Source organism: Panicum virgatum, chromosome 4K (assembly GCF_016808335.1).
Source record: "Panicum virgatum strain AP13 chromosome 4K, P.virgatum_v5, whole genome shotgun sequence".
NCBI classification, from domain to species: Eukaryota; Viridiplantae; Streptophyta; class Magnoliopsida; order Poales; family Poaceae; genus Panicum; species Panicum virgatum.
This window is the reverse complement of record NC_053139.1, coordinates 43,511,213-43,531,086: the sequence shown is the minus strand read 5'-3', so window position 1 is coordinate 43,531,086 and position 19,874 is coordinate 43,511,213. Positions and strand designations below refer to the sequence as shown.

Sequence of the window (19,874 nt, the reverse complement as noted above, 5' to 3'; positions counted from 1 at the left end):
ACTCACCTTTAAAATAACATATGTGCAATTAAGTGCACCGGAAAATTAAGGCAACTCCAGACAATTTTTTTCTTGAACGCGCAGGAGAGCTGCGCCGTCGTTGTATATTAGTAGAAAGAAAGAACTCCAGACAATTCATTCATAGTTCTAAAACACCATTAGAGACTGAATATACATGTATGATTATCATTGCATCAAGGGACAACTGGAATGAAAAGGAACGTCAGAACAATGGCCTATATATAGGTGATTGGAAAAAAAAAATCTAACACAACGAAGTGTAGATACAGGATGACAGGGCTAGTAAGGTCAGTTAGTAAAAGCGGGGGTGAAACCTTTTTCTTTATCATAACCAAGTATCCATGACCACCTTGCACTAGCTCAGAGAACTATATGCATGAAAGTCCCCGTTGCACTTTTTGGTACTTGCAATGAATTATTCAGCAGAAACATTGGACCGTACAAACTAACAACAATCACATAGAAGAATCACAAGGATTTCCATAACTGTTTCATTGCAAGGTCTGGTTTGCTGATAGAGCTTCACGTGTACACCCAGTCTAAAGTAAATTAAACAGCACCAAAACCGAATTTGGCAGATAAAGAGATACATAATGTTAGAATCTTGAAGAAGTGCCTGCTCAATGTTGATCACCACTCAAGCTTTGCAATCAGCTACTATGTAAGGATTTACCTATTGCAGGCTCGACTGCTTGAAACAGATGGCGGCACATTAAGTTGTCTGTGCATCAATTGGGAAGCGTAGGGAGGGGATGTTTACCGACTACGTTAACTTTGGGGTTGAAGGGCTCTGTTGAGATCTCCTCGTAGCTCTTAAACCCTTTGATTGTGACCTGTACACATCAATTTAGAAATATTAAATAAAGTCTAATTACAAAACTAATTGCAGAATCTAGGCTAAACTACGAGACGAATCTAATGAAATATATTAATCTATAATTAGAGGATGGTTACTATAGCATCACCGTAGCAAATCATAGATTAATTAGACTCATTAGATTCGTCTCGCGAATTAGCATCCATCTGTCAAAAAATATTATAAATATATTTTATTTAATGCTTTTAAATAGCAAGATTCTATTTAGTGTGACCGGGCATAATTTTAACTTTAGCCTCTAGAAACAAACACGGTATGTCTTCACATGGAATGAGTCAAAAAGGTGGTTGTTCCCCTACTCTCTTCATGATTTGACTGTTCAGTAGCGGTCAGTGTTAGCGCCAGGAGGGAGTAAAACAAAATGTTCGAATTGTTTACTTCTTGCTACCCGTGAGAAAACGGCAACAGATAATACTTTTAATAGCATCTTGATGATAATCTTTACAGGATTTTGTTTCGATGTTTACCAGTTTTCTGCAATCTGCAATCTGCAATCTGCAGCATTGGATGGCTGTACACGCCTGTAATGTCGGAGGAGACCACGCTCTGACACTGCAGCCGAAAGTCTCCGAGTCTATTCTGCTTACGTAAGCATAGAGGTTGTTGGTCTCTAGATACCGCTTTGAGTAACTGTCCCTGTCTGGTTCCTGTCGGTCCTTGTTTTGTTAGGACTGTGAGAGCTGTGTTTGCTGTTTTAATCTCTCTTCATTTCTGCTTAATCATGGAAGATTTTGCTTTCAATAGAAAGTTGCATTTTCAGTGTTCTATTCTATCGTTCCATTGACTGCTCTGACCGAGAGCAGCAGAACTGATATGTGTCTGACTGTTTAAGAAGACCTTCCTGTTGCACTTGCACTGGCAACAGGGAGTACCTCGGGCCCCAAATGCACCAAAAAAAAAGAATCAACTGAACCGTGAAAAGGCAGCGACACCCGACAACTCTGTCTGGAGCTAATGGATGCACAACACCCCTCACTGGAATTAAAAAGAAAACATTTATCCCCAAATTATCAACTGAATTGTGCTTGCTGTCTGGCAGCATCACTGCATCAGAGGTCAAGTCCACAGAGTATTTGCATGAGCAGGCCGAGAAAATCTAGAGTATGAAGACCAGGGCCCCAGACCAAACACAAGTAAACTCCTGGTCTCCTGCTAGTACGCTTGCAGGGCGAGCGCGATTGGAAGCTCAAAATAATGGAGCCGGTTGCCCGCTGGGGAGACAACGCGGACCCATCTCCGATCCCCTGGCTCCCTAATCCCCCGACGCTCCATGTCGAACAGACACCTATATATAGGCGCCTTTTCGATCACTCCCGCCACCAGCAAAGCCCCGGCCAGAGCCAGAGCCAGAGCCAGAGCCAAGCCGCCGGAGCTGAGCTCGCTCGAAATTGAGGCGAAGCAGTCACCAATGGCGGCCCAGCTTAGGGAGGCCGTAGTCGTCGCAGGCGAGCGGGAGCGGCTGGAGCATCTCCTCCTCGACGCCGCGCGCGTGGTGCTGCCGCTGGGCGCGGCCGCCGCCATGTCGGCAGTGGGGAACCACGGCGCGAGCGCCTCCCTGGCCTTCCTCGGCCTCCTCATCTGGCTGCTTGGCGTGTGCTTCCTGTCTCTCGTGCCCGCGGCGAACCGGTTCCCGCGGGCCGCATTGGTCGGCGCCACCATGGCCAACGCCGTCCTCAAGCATTGCTTCGCCCTGATCTGGAACTAGCTCGACAGCCGTGGTATACGCTGCGTGTTAGAACTTACGAATCGTCTAGGCATAGATCAGTGGGTGCTACTCTATTAACTTTAACTTGCATGGCAAAGATCAGTGGGTGCTACTCTATTAACTTTAACTTGCATGAATCGAGTACAAAGTGAGAGACTTTGATCCTATGTACGAGAACTAGATAGAGAGGGGGAAGATGCGCAGACCAGAAGCTTCGGCGTTGTTGGCCATCGGGATGCTGTGGTGGGCATCGAAGAGCTCGGTGTAGTGGTGGTTGACGGCGCAGGGACGACGACCTCGCAGTGTAGGGACGGCGTCGAGGTGGTCAGGCCGGAGTCGTGGACGAGGGATGCCGGGGTGCTGATGCAGAGGCGGCGGGACGGCAAGGTTGACGGTGCTTCACATCGCTTCAGCGCCCTCGCAAATCGGATCGCGAAATGTTGGTGGATTTAGAGGACACGGCGAACCTTGGCGTGCGTGCCTCCAGCCCCCACCCTTGCTTTTATTTGGCACTGCGCGACGGGGGCCGTCAATCACGAGTTGATTGCGTGCCCCCGATCAGGGCGCGAGATTTGGGAATGACCCAACCGTTGGGTGGGTCTGAGATCAAACTAACATTGTTCCCCTTGATCTCAACTTACTTTCTTACTACTCACATTCCATCCCATCATAGATAAATGCATAGAGCATGCCTCGTCGCAATGGTTAATACCATTGGATTAACAGCCACAACGCACCTTTCTACTTGGAACAGAAACTTAACTTTTGGGCCCTTACTGTCCAGGAATCATAGGCCTTCCCTTAAACCCATGCCGGCTAAGTATTCTCTGAACACATTGGGTGGGAGGCCTTTTGTGAGCGGATCCGCTAACATCCTCCTTGTGCTTATATACTCAAGACTAATGGTATGATCCTTGATTTGCTCTTTAACAACATAAAACTTAATGTTAATGTGTTTGGCAGCACCACTTGACTTGTTGTTATGAGCGTAAAATACTGCGGGCTCATTGTCGCAGTACATCTTAATTGGTCTCTCTATACTGTCGACCACTTTCAAACCGGGTATGAATTTCTTTAGCCATTTAACCTGCCTCGAGGCCTCATAACATGCTACAAACTCGGCATATATCGTAGATGATGCAGTAACTGACTGTTTGGAGCTTTTCCACGATATAGCTCCACCTGCGAGAGTAAATACATAACCTGACGTGGATTTTCTATCATCTATATCTCCCACAAAGTCTGAGTCTGAATAATCCTCTACTTGCAGGGAATCAGATCTCCTATATGTCAACATGAGGCCTTTTGTGCCTTGCAAATACCGCAAAGCTTTCTTAACCATTTTCCAGTGCTCTATCCCTGGATTACTTTGGAATCTACCAAGTACCCCGGTAACATAAGCTAAGTCAGGGCGAGTATATACTTGAGCATACTGTAGGCTTCCTACAGCAGAAGCATATGGTACCACTTTCATCTGATCTATCTCATACTGATTTTTGGGACACTGAAATTTCCCAAAACTATCGCCCTTGACTATAGGAGCAGGTGTTGGCTTACTCGCATGCATACCATATTTCTTTAGTACTTTTTCTATGTATGCATTCTGCGATAATCCTAAAAACCTCTTTTTTCTATCTCGGTGAATCTCAATTCCTAGAACAAATGATGCTTCACCAAGATCTTTCATATCGAACTTGGAGGACAAGAATTTCTTTGTCTCCTTAGTAGATTAATATCACTGCTGGCAAGTAGAATATCGTCTACATACAGAATAAGGAAAATATATTTTCCGTTCTTAAACTTTGCATAAATGCAATTGTCCTCCTCATTTTCTTTGAACCCAAAATTTCTTACAGTCTCATCAAATTTTAAATACCACTGTCTAGAGGCTTGCTTTAATCCATAAATGGATTTCTTTAGGCGGCATCCCATCCTTTCTTTTCCTTCCACGACAAAACCTTTGGGTTGTGCCATGTAAACATTCTCATAAAGATCCCCGTTTAGGAATGCCGTTTTCACATCCATTTGATGCAACTCTAAGTCATAGTGTGCCACTAGCGCCATTATGATTCTGAAGGAATCCTTGCATGAGACAGGAGAAAATGTCTCATTATAATATATTCTTTCTCTCTGTGTGAAGCCTTTTGCCACAAGTCGCGTTTTATATCTTTCTACATTCCCTTTGGAGTCACATTTCGTCTTGTAGACCCACTTCCAGCCTACTGTTTTGGCTCCTTTAGGAATTTCTTCTAAATCACAAACACCGTTGGTGCTCATAGACCTCATTGCATCTTTCATAGCCTCTAGCCATTCAGATGAGTGAGTGCTCCTCATGGCTTCTTCAAATGAAGCGGGATCACTCTCCATTTGAACTTCCTCGCTATTATAAACTTCATAATCATCTGAAATAGCACGCTTTCTTACTCGTTGAGACCTTCTAGGGGCCTCGACTACTGGCACTTCCTCTACATGCACTTGGGGCTGCTGTTCCTCCCCCTCATTTGCGGCAACTGGTTCTAACGGATCCTGAAGGATAGGTTCCTCATTCTCATTAATTGCCACAACTGGAGAACTAACAACAGGTGCCGGCACTACAGTATCATGTACTGCTGGTGCAACAACAACAGGTACAGAGAAAAATGGTTCCTGAATCATTGGAGTGGGCGCATAGACCCTCTTCTCCTCAAGATCAATTTCTCGTGGTACCATGTTCCCCCTGACCATCTGTTCCTCCAAAAAGATAGCATGTCTCGTTTCCACAAACTTTGTGTGTCTATCTGGACAGTAGAAACGATAACCTTTTGACTTTTCTGGATAGCGAATGAAATGGCAACTAACTGTCTTAGGATCTAGCTTCCCAATATTTGGGTTAAATATTTTCGCTTCTGCTGGACAACCCCACACATGTAAATAACTTAATGCGGGTTTTCTCCCTGTCCATAACTCATACGGCGTTTTAGGCACCGACTTGCTCGGTACACGATTAAGGATATGGATGGCGGTTTTTAACGCCTCCATCCACAAATTAATCGGTAACGTGGAGTAACTCATCATTCTTCTCACCATATCCATTAAGGTACGGTTACGTCTTTCAGCTACTCCATTCTGCTGAGGTTCGCCCGGTGTAGAATACTGGGCTACTATTCCATTTTCCTGTAGAAACCTCGCAAAAGGTCCAGGAGCTTGGCCATATGGGGTATGTCGACCGTAGTACTCACCTCCACGGTTGGATCTTACTATCTTTATCTTTAAGTTGTGCTGATTTTCTACTTCAGCCTTGAATATTTTGAATTTATCCAATGCCTCTGATCTTTCTTTGATTGGATAAATGTAGCCATAACGCGAATAATCATCTGTAAACATTATGAATGAATCATAACCGTCCACAGACTTTATGGGAAATGGACCACAGATGTCTGTGTGTACTATCTCCAAAACCTCTGCACTACATTTGGCTCCTTTCTTTATTTGCTTAACATATTTTCCCTTAATGCAATCGATGCAATACTCTACATCTGAAAAATCTAATGGATGGAGGATATTTTCTTTAATCAAACGCTCAATTCTCCCCCTCGAAATATGGCCTAAACGACAGTGCCATAATTTCGCTGACGTCTTGCTATCGCATCGTTTGCGCTTATTCTTTCCATTCATAGACGAGGAAGGCTCACTATTGCATACAATATTACTATCATTGTATACAACATTCACATTCTCATGCATGGACAACATATAAAGTTTGTCTCGTCGGAAGGCGAGACCAACACACTTATTATTAAACTGAATCTCACATAGTTCTTTGCCAAAATAGCAATCATAACCATCATCCGCCAAACATGAGACTGAAATTAAGTTTCTAGACAAAGAGGGTACATAAAGAACATTATTCAAAACGAGTTTAGAGCCATTGCTTAAATCTAATGTGAGAACTCCAATTGCTTCAGCATCGGCTCTAACTCCATTGGCCACCTTAAGCCATCTTTCTCCTCTTTGTAGGGTCCTCCTCGTACTTATACCCTATAAAGAATTGACAACATGAACAGTTGCACCTGAGTCAATCCACCAAGTAGATTTTTCATCACTAAAATACAGAGTTTCATCTATGAATGTAACTAAATCTTCCTCACCTTTTCTTGATGCAGTGTTTCAGGAATGCTGGGCAGTCTTTCTTCCGATGCTCCTTTGAGCGGCACCAGTAGCACTCATCCTTTTCTGCTGGTGGCTGATCTTTCTTTGGAGCCTTGCTGGGTGCATGAGAAGAAGAGCCTTTCTCCCACCGAGGTTTCCCCTGTGGTTTAGCGACCTTATCTTGAAAGTCCTTTCTCTTGTTGTTGTGCTTCACAAAACTGAGAGAGTCACCATGTGAAGCCTTAAGCCTTTCCTCTTCCTGCACACATATAGCAATGAGCTTCTCCAAATCCCACTGCTCTGGACTGATGTTGTAGTTAACAACAAAAGTCTCAAACTCTCTTGGCAAGGAAGCTAGAACCAAGTGGACAATGAAAGGAGCTGGAAGCTTCATTTCCACATAAAGCTTAGATGCCATGTTACTCATCTTCAGAATATGCTCTTTTATGCCCCCACCAATGTACTTGCTAACAACCAACCTCTGAATCAGAGTATGAGCATAAGCTTTTGAAGAGCCAACAAATTGACTCTCCACTTTCTTCAAATACTCAACTGCAGTGGGAGCATCTAGGATTGCTCCCCTTATGGTGTCCACTATGGAACTCTTGATTACCATCAAGCACTTGCGGTTGGATGAGGTCCACTTAGCTTTCTCTAGATCATACTTCATTTGCACAACAACATGTGCCCTTTCTCTTTCCTGCCAATCACCAGCAGTCTCACTATCACCCCTCACTGGTTCCACAGGAGCTGTGGGACACGGTGTGGTAATAGCTAAGTCAATGTCTGCAAGTGCCATCTCAACTTGCTCTGCCGACTTGCTGTAGTTTCCTCTATTAAGAGGCTCAATGTTTGAGATGAGGTTCATGGGGTTGGAGCCTGAAACAAAATCAGAAAAGTGAGAACTTCAATATAATAATAATTGTATATCTTAATTTAATGTTGGTCAAAATTAAGACATACAATTAACTTGCTATATTAATTCTAAGTCACCATTGGGCAGAAATAGAATAAATGCATGAAAACTCAATTGAATAACATTACAATATTGCTATAATCAACTTTGGTCAGAAAATAACAATATCATAATTAACTTATTCATGAAAACACTTACCCCTCTAATTAAAATGTCCCGTTGGTTCTAAATTAATTAGAGGATAAACATAAACATAGCAGCAGAAATGTGAGAATAATCTTATTCTTATTCAGAAGCCTCTAACTGAACTTATCTACTCTCTAAATAATTAATCATGTTGGTGCAGAATTAATTAGAGAGAAAACTAGACTTGAAATAACAAAATGTGCTTCTGAAAAAGATGAAACTAAATAAACTCGCGGGCCAAATCTTCTCGGCTCGGCGGCCCAAAAACCGCCAGCCTGCTCATGCGGACGGGGCACCCCGCGCCCCAGGCCCCAACCTGTGCCTGGGCCGGGAATCCTGTCCCCAGCCTGGGCCAAATCCGGCCCATCTGCCAGTCGGTCGCTGGTGACCGTCGGATCAAATCCGACAGCCGCCCGGTCCATTCGCCCGAACAAAACCAGGAGCCGGCGGTCCCTTGAAACCCTAACGTCATTTCTCTCCTCCTCCCCCTTATTTCTCGGTGACGAGCGGCGGCGGCCCTCTGTGGCTCGCCGGAGGAGGATGGCCGGCGCCGCCGCTGCACCCCCTTGCCGGCGCGCGCACTCGCACGTGCGCGAGCGCGCCGCCGTCGAGTGGCCTGGCGGTAGTGCCCTTGGCCCCCGAGCCCGCGCGCAGAGGCGGCTCGGGTCTCACCCGCGCGGAGGCGGTGAGTGCCGGTGAGACGGCGCATCGAGGTGTCTTTCCCGCAAGGCTAGGAGCTGGTGGTGGATGCGGCGCAAAGACCAGGTAGGTCCCTTGGCCCTTACTCTTGCTAGGGTTTGCATTTCTTGCTTCGATTCGATTCGGTTCGAATTCGTTTCTATCTCCTTCTGTGATTCTAACCCAAACTGGATCTACGCTCTAGATCTAGGCGACTGATACCAATGTTAGAACTTATGGATCGTCTAGGCATAGATCAGTGGGTGCTACTCTATTAACTTGCATGAATCGAGTACAAAGTGAGAAACTTTGGTCCTAGTGTACGAGAAGTAGATAGAGACGGGGAAGATGTGCAGACCAGAAGCTTCGGCGTTGTTGGCCATCGGGATGCTGTGGTCAGCGTCAAAGAGCTCGGTGTAGTGGTGGTTGACAGCGCAAGGACGACGACGTCGCAGCGCAGGGACGGCATCGAGGTGGTCGGGCCGGAGTCGTGGACGAGGGATGCCGGGGTGGTGATGCAGAGGTGGCGGGACGGCGAGGTTGACGGCTCTTCCCGTCGCTTCAGCACCCTCGCAGATCGGATCGCGAAATGTTGGTGGGTTTAGAGGACACGGCGAACATTGGCGTGCGTGCCTCCAGCCCCCACCCTTGCTTTTATTTGGCGCTGCGCGACGGGGGCCGTCAATCACGAGTTGATTGCACGCCCCCGATCAGAGCGTGAGATTTGGGGTTGACCCAACCGTTGGGTGGGTCTGAGATCAAACTAACACTGCGGTGTACTTTGCCGGAGTCTTTTTCCAGCTTGCTCTGCTGGTCTGCCTGACTGTCTCTGAGTTCTCTGACGATGATTGCTGGTCGTAGACCTTGTGTTCGGCATGGAATTGCCAGGTGTTTATCCAGTGTAGTGTTATGTTGTAGTGTGTGAGGGCGATGTCACTGGTAGCTGTGTAGGCCCTTATACTACTCCGAATGTGTGTTGGTGCGAATTATGGTCAGGTTTGTCTCTTGTTCAGTTCAGCTGTAAGCACACATGCAGGCAAGATGCGAACGTCACAGTAAACAGTAGCTACCCATTATCAAGTCTTCCCTCTGTTCTCACTTTTTCAAGAGCGTTTCAGGAAGTGTGGTTGGAGTCGGAAGTCAGTACGTGGCTACGTGCTGAGTGTTCCCGCGTGTTTGTGCGAATTGAAAGTCCACCACTTTGAGATACTGGGCCACTACCTCCGTTTTCCAGGCCTCCAATTACACCCGTATCAGCTTCACTGGCCCAACCACGCGGTTTTTTTTAATTTTTATATTTTTCAATTTCGTTTTTTACAAAAATATATTTTTGTTTTCGAAATTCACAGGAATATACCCCGGTCGCCCCGTTGCCGGGCGGCCGGCATCTGGCCGCCCCGCTGCCGGGCGGCCGGGGCTTTTCTGCAAAAAGTTTCGCGGAAAATTTGCGCCCGAGCCCCTGGAGGACCGGTCGCGCGGCACCGGGGCGGCCGTCCCCCAGGCCGCCCGGCAGCGAGGCGGCGGGCACCGGCCGCCCGGCAGCGGGGCGGCCGCCTCCCCCCTCTGCTATATAAGGGTTTGGCTGCCACCCCACCCCTCATTTGCCTCACTAAAAATCCAAAAAAAAAGAAAGAGAGGAGGGAGGGAGAGAGGCGAAGCCCTGCCGAATTTTTGAGCCGGCGACTACAGGTAACCAAAATTCTTCTTGTCGCCGGCTATTTGTAAAGCCCCTACGCTATTTGTAAAGCGTAGAAGAATTTTGGTTACCTGCAGTCGCCGGCTCGAAAATCCGGCAGGGCTTCGCATCTCTCTCCCTCCCTCCCTCTCTTTTCTTGGTTTCTGGAATTTTAGTGATGTAAATGAGGGGTGGGGGGACCAGCCAACCCTTATATAAGGGTGGGGGAGCCAGTCACCCTGCTGGCGAGTGGCCAGGACCTGCCGCCCCACTGCCGGGCGGCCTGGGGGGGCGGCCGCCCCTCTACCGGGCGCCCGGTCCTCCAGGGGCCGGCGCGCAAATTTTCCGCGAAAATTTTTGCATAAAAGCCCATGCTGCCCCGCAGTAGGGCGACCGGATTCCGGCCGCCCGGCAGCTGGGCGGCCGGGTATATTTTTGTAAATTTTGAAAATGAAAATATATTTTTATAAAAAACAAAATTGAAAAATATAAAAATAAAAAAACTGCGCCCAACCACCACTCCTGGCATGGCCGAGAGCGAGACCCAGCCCAATACTGGTTGTAGGCCAATTCAATGAAGTTATTTTTTCTATTGTTGTTATTTCTAAGTGTCAGTCATATGTGCCAGGACATCCCCCTCAAAAAAAAATATGTGCCAGGACTTAAATGATTAAAACTACCATTCTAATAATATAGTATTTTGTTTTTCAAGCGACTATTATGTGCAAAAAGTAGCTTCGTTTACTGCTTTTGGCGTCAAGATCAATTATGCGATTTTTAGTAGAGTGGGAGGTTGTTTCTACAAAAGGAGTACAATCTGCTTCTCGAACTAATCCCATGTGCGGGGTGCTATACGTCGCGGTGAGACTGATCTGGTCCAATATGTGTCTTTTTAAAAAAAAAATTATGTGCATTAGTGTTAGAATATATTAATATTTGATGCTTCTTTTTTATCTTCTTTTTAGTATTTTAAGTTATTTGGTTTATCCTCTGCCACAGAGGATAAACCAAATAAATTAAGATAGGAGGGTGCCACAAAAGTTAAAAGGTAAGTTCTATATGATAGCGATTCGCCCGGTGATGTTATAAAATGTTGAATGTTAGTCTACGAAATGGTGACATGTCCAGCAATTGATGAGCGTAGCAGAGATGCGGATGTTGTGGTGTTTTTGCGAGCACACAAGAAGAGATAGAGTCCAGAATAAAGTTATTCGGGATAGAGTCGGGTGGTACCAATTGAGGAGAAACTTGTCCAACATCGGTTGAGATGGTTAGACATGTCCAAAGGCAGAGGCGGAGCCACCACTAGGGCGACCGCCCTAGGTCCCTCTAGGCGAGATCCATAACATATCTCCATTCTCAAGCAGTCAAGCACAACTCCGGCGAGCGTAGGGCGAACGATGGTGCGGCGGCGTCCCTCGAAGACTCGGATTGGGCGAGACCACGAGAGCACTTCGTAGGCGTTGTGGGCCGTCAGGCCGAGTGGGCTGCGGCCTGCGGCCCAGGCGCCCAGCGACAGTCTGCCCAGCCCCCAGCGTCCAGACATCCAGACGCCGAGACGCCATCTGCCCTCGGTCGTCTGCCCGCCCGTCCTGCTATCCTGCAACCCCGCCCCCCGAATTGCCCGCCTCCGCACCCGCCTACCGCGTTGGCCGCCAACGGATCCCGTGCGGGCGCCAACAACCCGCATCGCCACCTCGCCTGCAGCAAGCCTCCCCACGTACGGCCGTCCCCGTGCGCCCGTGCCTGCAGGCTGCAGCCCACCTCGGCGCCTCGCTCCGGCCATCCAGCGGTCTGGCGCGCCAGGCCCAGGCACAACTCCGTCTAGGTCATTTCCTGGGCTGGCTTTGCCACTGTCCAAATGAGGCCTTCTGAGATGCCGGTGCGTAGTGGGGTTTTAAAGTGGGACGATAATGTAAAGAGGGGTACATGTAGACCTAAACTGACTGGGATGAGTCGGTTAAGAGAGGCTTTAAGGAGTGAAATATCTCTAAAGAGGTAGTTTTGGATAGGAGCGCTCGGAGATTAGCTATCAACATACCTGAACCGTAACCTTTGTTTTTTTGGTTTCATCTCTAGTCTATCCCAATTTGCTTGGTACAAAAGGCTATGTTACTGTTGTGGTTGTGGTTGTGGTTTATCCTCATTTATATATAATAATTATTTTACTTTACATTTCTAGTTCATATTAAATTATTTATCTATTTATTACCTATCGTTTTATTTTATTCTTGTTTAGTTTACACTCCTCCCTTACTTTCTATGCTTAACTTTATCTATTTGAATTTTTTATAGATTATAAAAGCTGCTGTTTATCCATATATTATTTGTTCCAGTATACAAACTGTTCTATAAATTCATACAATTTGCTGCGAGTGTACAAATATTTGTTTCCAAGTTCATATCATTTTTCTAGATGTATAAATATTTATTCCACGAGTTCATATGATCTTTCCAAGGTGTACAAATATAAGTTTGTATAATTTTTGCTCCTTGTGTACATATCTTTGTTCTATGAGTTCCTATATAATTTATTCCAGATATGTACACTGTTGTTCGGTTCGTTCATGTTAATTGTTCCAGGTGTAATTTTTTTCCCGTGAGTTCCTAGCATTGTTCTACGCAGACATGTTTACTAAAAATATATTTCAGCTTAATAAAAAATATTTAAATTTTTTACTAAAATACGGTCAAGTGCAATCTTATTTTGAAGATCTTATTGAAGGAAATCCAACGGTGCAACTCAAATTTAATTTAGATGCTCAGATCAAGATTTATGAATTTTTAAGTTTAAATCTCCCTTTGCATATTTATGTTTGCATAGTTTCTGGTTTGATAGCTGACAAAAGTATGCAAGCGCCTACGTGATAATTGGCGGCCCACGCTGCTTCTAGGGCCCATCATCTTTTTTTCTTTCAAAATTACAAGGTACAACTAACAAATTGTAATGCCGTTAAATACTAGAATATTAGCTCCTATAAAAAGTCGAATTCAGAATCTGAGATGCTTTCGAGGCTCTTGTAATCATGAAGATACATTTCACACCTGAGCGGTCATGCTGAGCATAAGAGCGCCGTCATTGTCTGTCCATACTGAGCAGTTTCACCCGGCGAGACCAAGAAACTTGGGTTTACTAGCAAGCTGTTATTGTCGTTGAATATAACAGGCCAAGAAACTTGGGTTTACCGGCGAGCCGTTATTGTCGTTGAAGATGGTTTGCACCGAATATTTCTCCAAAGACATCGCCTTCCAGCTTCCAGCAACACGGATAATGATAATAATGCTACTTGCTTTTGACAGCCATAATAATTATATATTTAGGGTTCTAGACACGAGAACATTCAGAATATAAGCACGCCATCTTAAAAACATTTGCTTTGTTTTCGTTTGCGTTGAAACCGTTCGGTTCGGAAAGAGCGCAGCGTAGAGCGTCATCCTAAACATTGCTTTCCGGGTCATCGCCGCGACACTGTGCATCCACAGAAGGATTAGGGGGCATTTGGCAAACCTCTCAGAGTTGGTTCTCTGCTAAACACTAAATAATTTTTGCAGATAGAAATAATTCTGTGCTGTAAAATAAATTAAGAGATTAGAAGCCAACACACTAACAAAAAGCCTCCCGCGAAAGGGGAAGAGCATGCCACCAGTTTATTTTTTTCATACCAGGGATCGGATGGCGTCACCGTGGGCGTCATGGTTCGGACGGCGTCACCGTGGGCGTCATGGCGTCACTGGGTGGCGGCTGGCGGGACCGGACGTCGCGATCGTCGACGCCCAACAGCGCAACTGCGCATCCGTGTCATGTCCGTTGTCCGTGCGCGCCTCTCCCTTACGTTCGTGTGGAATCCGCGACACTTTCATCTGGTGTGGAATCCGTGATAAAATATTCGGTGCAAACTATTTTTTCGGTGGAAATTTAAAAACTCATTTAAAATTTTTAATTGCAACTACCCAAAAACTTTCAAACGATGTGCATCGATAGTACGTCATTAGATGTATTTTGTGTCAAAAGTTGAGATGAAAAATTATTTTATAAAAATTCATATAAAAACAACAAATTCTATATGCAAGTCCACTACAAGACAAAATTGTCTTCTAGTGCCTTTTACACTTTGAGTTTGTTAATTTTTTTTGAATTTTTCTAGATTGAAATTGCAGCTCAACTTTTACACTTTTACGGGCGTGTGGCTTCTGGCTCTCGCGCCCGTGGCTCGCAGGTTCCCGCCTCAAGCTCTGCTTCGTGCCATGGAATTGAACTAGCTCGAGTGCGCCGTTGTGTTCACCATGGAATCGCAAGATGTTTTTTTATCAAGGAATTGCAAGATGTGCCAGTATACTAATTACTATTAGACCGTAAAAGTAAAATCCAGTAGTGGCAGGCCCTGTTGCTGCGTGGGCTAAAGTAAAAAAGAGTGGTCGTATGTCAGGTGAGAGCGACCTGCTATCAGCAGGTTTGTCCCGGTCAATAAACCTTGATGCTTTGCGGATTAAGGGAAACCGTGTGGTGTTATTTCTGGTGCATCACGCACCGCCCCCCCCCCCCCCCCCCCCTCTGCTTTTGTCCATCCTCTCGTGTTGAATTCTGCTCTCGATCACTTGTCAGTCTGTCCACAAACATGACGTGCACCAGCTGCTTTAGCTGATGCGCAGGTTGTGCTGCGGAGGGAATCTTCTCGTCGCTGGCTCGCTGCGAGAACTCAGATATCACGATTTTTTTAACAAACAAACACTTCGAAAAACTCTGTGTGTAGACACGTGTTTTTTTTCTAAATGTATCACACTCTATCTCTACTTTTTTTTTTGCGATATCACTGTGTCTCCACCTAAAAGTTTGCGAAACTAATCAAGCGTGCGACAGTGTCCTGAAATTGGGCCGGCCCATATTGAAAGCATGTATTAGCCCATGAAGTATGAAGCCCAGGCTCACATGCATAATGCCTTGGATACGGTATATGTACAATGCATCAAAAAGGGCTCAAGGACAACTTGTGCGTTCAGATACCGGCGGTTCGAGCTGGGGCTCTGCTGCTGCTGCTGCACTGCCGTCGTGCGCCCGTGCCCGAGATCGAGGCCCGACGGAGCGCGGGGGGCGGAAGCGCTCTCCGCTGCAGTTACCTCATAGGCACAGCCACCGTGCCTGCATGACTGCCTGTTCACACAATCGGCTCAGCTGAAGGGACAATCACCATGGCAATCAGTCACAGATGACAGGCCTACTCATCCCGGCAGTCTCGCCCGTGCACGCGTTGGCCGTGCCCCCGCAGCCGCCGGTGGCCGCGTCACCGGCACCGCCCCCGGGCTCCACGGCGTGCTGGACTTCGGTACATTTGCCCGGGCCGGCCGTCGACAAGTCTGTCGTCAAGGAGTCGCACGCCATGCGCACCGGCGACGCCAAACGCAATGCCCGGCAAATCGTGGACGCATGAGCGCGCACCTAGGCTATCATCATAGGCACAGTCAGCGACGGCGCCATCAGCAATGAGGAGTTGAAGCCCTTGGCCGACCTCGCAGCCGCCGCCGCGCATCGCTGCTTGCACCGTGAGCCTCGAAGTCCGATGTGAGGCAGGTACGTGCCGACGCCGCTTGCAATTCGTGAAGCCTGCTTCAGCCATGGACGTGATGAACGCAGGGTGCCAGGGCCGCCGGGGAACGGCTACAGGGGAATGGTGAACGTGATGAACGCCGCGGCGCGCTGCTGCACTCCACGGCTCGAGCTCGCCGTGTGGGAGGAACAGAGGGCGGAGAGAAGAGAGAAAAAGAAAATAGAGTTTGACGGCTATTTTTGTTAAAATTTTATATGGAAAATTTGAAAAGCAACTAACAAGAAAGTTGTAGAGAATTCAAATACCTACAACTTTGGTTTTTGGCGAAAGTTTGTTTGACTAATGGTTTAGAGATAAAACTGTTCAAAACTTTCTAAGAATTTGAAAAACCTCACTTTTCTATGCCACATTTCAAATTTTGACCATGACTTCAATTACACTTTTGTAGGTCTTGTCAAGAGGAAAGTGTGGGCTCATTTTGTTATTCATATTGAATTGATTATGAAAAATTACAAAAGCACTCTATACAAACACATCTATGCATACACACATACAAGAAATTGGTTTGCATCTGATATGTTCCCAAACCACATAGAGCAATCATGCGGAATTGGTTCCATGAATACACCCACCATTATTTATGAGGATAATGCAGCTTGTGTTACACAGATGCAGGCGGGTTATATCAAGAGCAACATGACAAAACACAATGCTCCCAAATTACTCTTTCCGCATGAGCTTCAGCAAAGCGGGGAGATAAATGTCATGCGGACAAAATCTTGTGACAATCCCACCGATCTTTTCACAAAATCTCTACCAACCTCCTCATTTGAAAAATGTGTTCGAGGGATCTGTATGAGACGGCTTCGAGAGTTGCAGGATCCAGGGGGCGCGTCTCTTGAAAATTAACTCTGTTCACATTACATTGAACTCTTTTCTTTTATGAGTTTTTTTTTTCCATAAAGGTTTTCTCATACAAAGTTTTTAATAAGACAATGTTAACATGATCTCAATGTCTTATCTCTTGTTTTCCGCACCGGGTTTTTCTAAAGATATCAAAGGGACATAAAATACTCCTTAAACTTCATGAGTTTATGATAGAGTATCTACCATTCAAATCTTCCTTTTTTTCCCACAGGGTTTTTGGAAGATAATAATTTTCATTTGATCTCAAGACTCGGATTCGATCAAGGGGGAGTGTTAAGTTTGAATCAGAGGTGATCTCACCCAAATCATTCAAACGCAAAAGACTCAACCGTTCCCGCCCATGCAGCCCACGGTCAAGTCCCACGACCATCCATGGACGTGGGCAAGGAGCCACGAACTTCAGTTCGTGGGACGTGGGGTTGAGCGGGAATGGATTAACGTTGGAATCTCCTTTGTAATCTATAAATAGCACCAAATGATCAATGAAAGAGACTGCTCATTCCCACTACATTTTTGTGTTCATTACATTGCAAAGTTCATTCACAACAGTATCGACACCGCCGCCGTCAAAGACCGCGCGCACGAACTGGGCGCCTTCGGAGACCACTCCATCTTCAGAGAAAGCTGTGGGACAAATCAATAAAATGTTGCGTCAGTGTGGTTAAACCAACAAAAAAAAGGTACGTCCATCCCATTTGTATGATGCAAAACCAGTGGTATCTCCAAAAATGGAAAAATAAAAGGTCAGAACATAAGAAAAACAATGTTCTAAAAAACAGTGGATTGAATGTGGCATACCAACATGAAAATGTTATCCCACTATTTCAACCTATGTTGAGGGTACTATAGTTGTCTAGAAACAGTCCATTTACTTGAAGAGTGCTAGAAATGCACAAACAATTTCATAACAGTGCATAAGGTGTCAACTTTGAAATACCAGTTACACCGGCAAGCTGACTTGCTACCACATTTAAAATGTTTAAGCAAAAAACACAAATGTTTTAAAAAGTGGTAGAGAAAGCGCTCTAGCTCCACCTAGCAACTAGACCACTGCCTAGCATTTCTAGGCATTTCGCAAAAAAGAGAGCCAAGTGTATATATACTTCATTATACACTGTAAATTTTTAAATTTGACAAGGACGAGTACTTCAATCAGTCAGATATTTACTAGACAGTTTCCATACATCTCCCACTTATCCTCTTCACTACCAACTGTTCCTGTCCTGCAAAGTAGGCAGTAGCATGCAAGAAGCACTGAATAAGTATTGGAAACACAGACCGGTGCTGTGCAACTGACACACTAAAGCAGCAAAAAGCAGGAAAAAAACACCTTTTCGAATGCTTAAGCATCCAGGTACTTAAAAGCAATCGCTTAGATGAGAGACCTTAGGCGCAGCTTTTTAAACACTAAACTACTAAGGTAACTTTGACATAACATCTGCTGTCAAGAAACTAATAAGACTAGTGCAGTCACTACTATCATCTGGAACAACAGTCTTCAAAAGATCCGACTATTTCAACCTATGTTAGGGGCGGGTAATAACAGTCATTTTACATGAAGAGTGCTAGAAATGCACAAACAATTTCATAAAAGCGCATAAGGAGTCAACTTTGAATTACCAATTACACCAGCAAGCAGAATTGCTACCACATCCAAAATGTTTAAGCAAAAACCACCAATACTTAAAAAGCCGTAGAGAGAAGCAAGCGCTTCTGCTCCACCTAGCACCCACGCGCTGCCTAGCGTTTCTAGGCGTTTCGCAGAGAACAGAGCAAAGTGTATATACTCTTCATTATAAACTGTAAATTTTTTAATTTGACAAGGATGAATGTTTCGATCAGCGATATATTTACTAAATAGAGTTTCCATACATCTCAATTTTCCTCCTCTATCACTACCCACTGTTCCTGTCATGCAGGAGACAGTAGCATGCAAGAATCACTGAATAAGTATTGGAAACATGAATCAGTGCTGTGCAGCCGACACACTAAAGCAGCAAAAAGCAGAAACAAAAACACCCTTTTGGATTAAGCGTCCAGCCACTTAAAATCCATCGCCCCACAGCCCTTGGGCGCAGCTTTTTAAACACTAATCCGCTAAGGTAACAGTCAGTCCTATCGTCAGAAACAACACTCTTCAAAAGAAGAGTAAACAGGTAGTACTATCGTCGAAACAACACTCTTCAAAAGAACAGCTACCCCTCCAGTCACAGATAATCAAGAATATCTTATGATGGGTTCCCAAATAAAACAGTCACCTAATTTCAGCTACTATTATATTATTATTAATATTCTCTAAAAAAAACATCTTACAAACGAAAAATAACGCCATCAGATACTGACATAACCCTGTTCGTTGCGCTGGTGCTGGTGGCTGGTGTTGGAGTGGTGTGAGAGGAAAATACTGTTGGCTGGCTGGTGGCTGGATGCTGGTGCTGGAGTGGTGTGAGAGAAAAATACAGTCAGTCGACTGGAGAAGCAGCCAAGCGAACAGGGTGATAGACCGCAGGCAATACAGTGAGTAGCATTGGTCATGGTATATCAACCTGGGAGCATGATAACACCTGGTGGTGATGCGGCGGTGCAGCATGGGTCTTCTTGGGAGTTGAGATGGAGGATGAGGGGTTCGCGGTTGCTGTACGCCTCCCGCAGCGCCGCCCTATGCTTCTTCGCCATCTCCGCGAGAAAAGGGCGCAATTTCTCGCTGAACAACCGAGATAGATTCAATTTCGCCTCGGTTAGAATCAATTCCCGAAGATAGACAGACGCGCAAGCGAACAAGAGAGAGGGCGCGCGCACATCTCGGACCGCTTGTTGGGGGCACCGTCGGTGACCTTGGCGCCGGGGAGAGATCACTCCTCCTTGAGTTTCTTCATCTCCGCCTTGAGCTCCTCTAGCTGCGCCATCAGTTCCGGCTTCCTCTTCTTCCGGATCTCGTCCAACTTGACCAGACCTGCCGCACAACAACGGAGGCGTCAGATCCACAAGAAACTAGTAAGGCTATCTCTAACTATTTCCCCCTCCAACTCCCACAAACATACTATTTACTATATTTTACTACCTCCCTCCAAAAAATTTCTCTTCCTATAACTCTTTCTCTCCAACCATTCTCCCCATATATATTCCCTCTATATACTATCACTCATTAACTAACTATTTATTTATCGTTTTTTAATTTAAAAAATCATACAGTATTTGTACTGTCATAATACACATTA

General features: G+C 45.6%; 1 protein-coding gene and 1 long non-coding RNA gene across 2 annotated transcripts; both read right to left on the bottom strand.

The window, feature by feature from the left end:
• Positions 1-6,726: 6,726 nt before the first annotated feature.
• On the bottom strand, positions 6,727-8,894 carry LOC120702262. The gene is made up of 2 exons (XM_039985982.1): positions 8,870-8,894; positions 6,727-7,610 (listed from the first exon to the last, which is right to left on the bottom strand). Exons 1-2 carry the CDS (start codon positions 8,892-8,894, stop codon positions 6,727-6,729), a joined length of 909 nt encoding a protein of 302 aa, XP_039841916.1.
• Positions 8,895-17,116: 8,222 nt separating this feature from the next.
• Positions 17,117-19,608, bottom strand: LOC120705237. Its single transcript, XR_005687846.1, has 3 exons — positions 19,456-19,608; positions 19,203-19,360; positions 17,117-17,280 (listed from the first exon to the last, which is right to left on the bottom strand). It is a non-coding gene; the product is annotated as an uncharacterized LOC120705237 (long non-coding RNA).
• Between the last annotated feature and the right edge of the window lie 266 nt (positions 19,609-19,874).

Excerpts from the sequence above, each read along its gene's own strand:
- LOC120702262 (XM_039985982.1), bottom strand. The coding sequence starts at position 8,894 with ATGGCCAACAACGCCGAAGCTTCTG. Across the intron at positions 7,611-8,869 it reads CAACAACGCCGAAGCTTCTG|GCTCCAACCCCATGAACCTC; the intron begins GTCTGCACATCT and ends ATTTTGTTTCAG.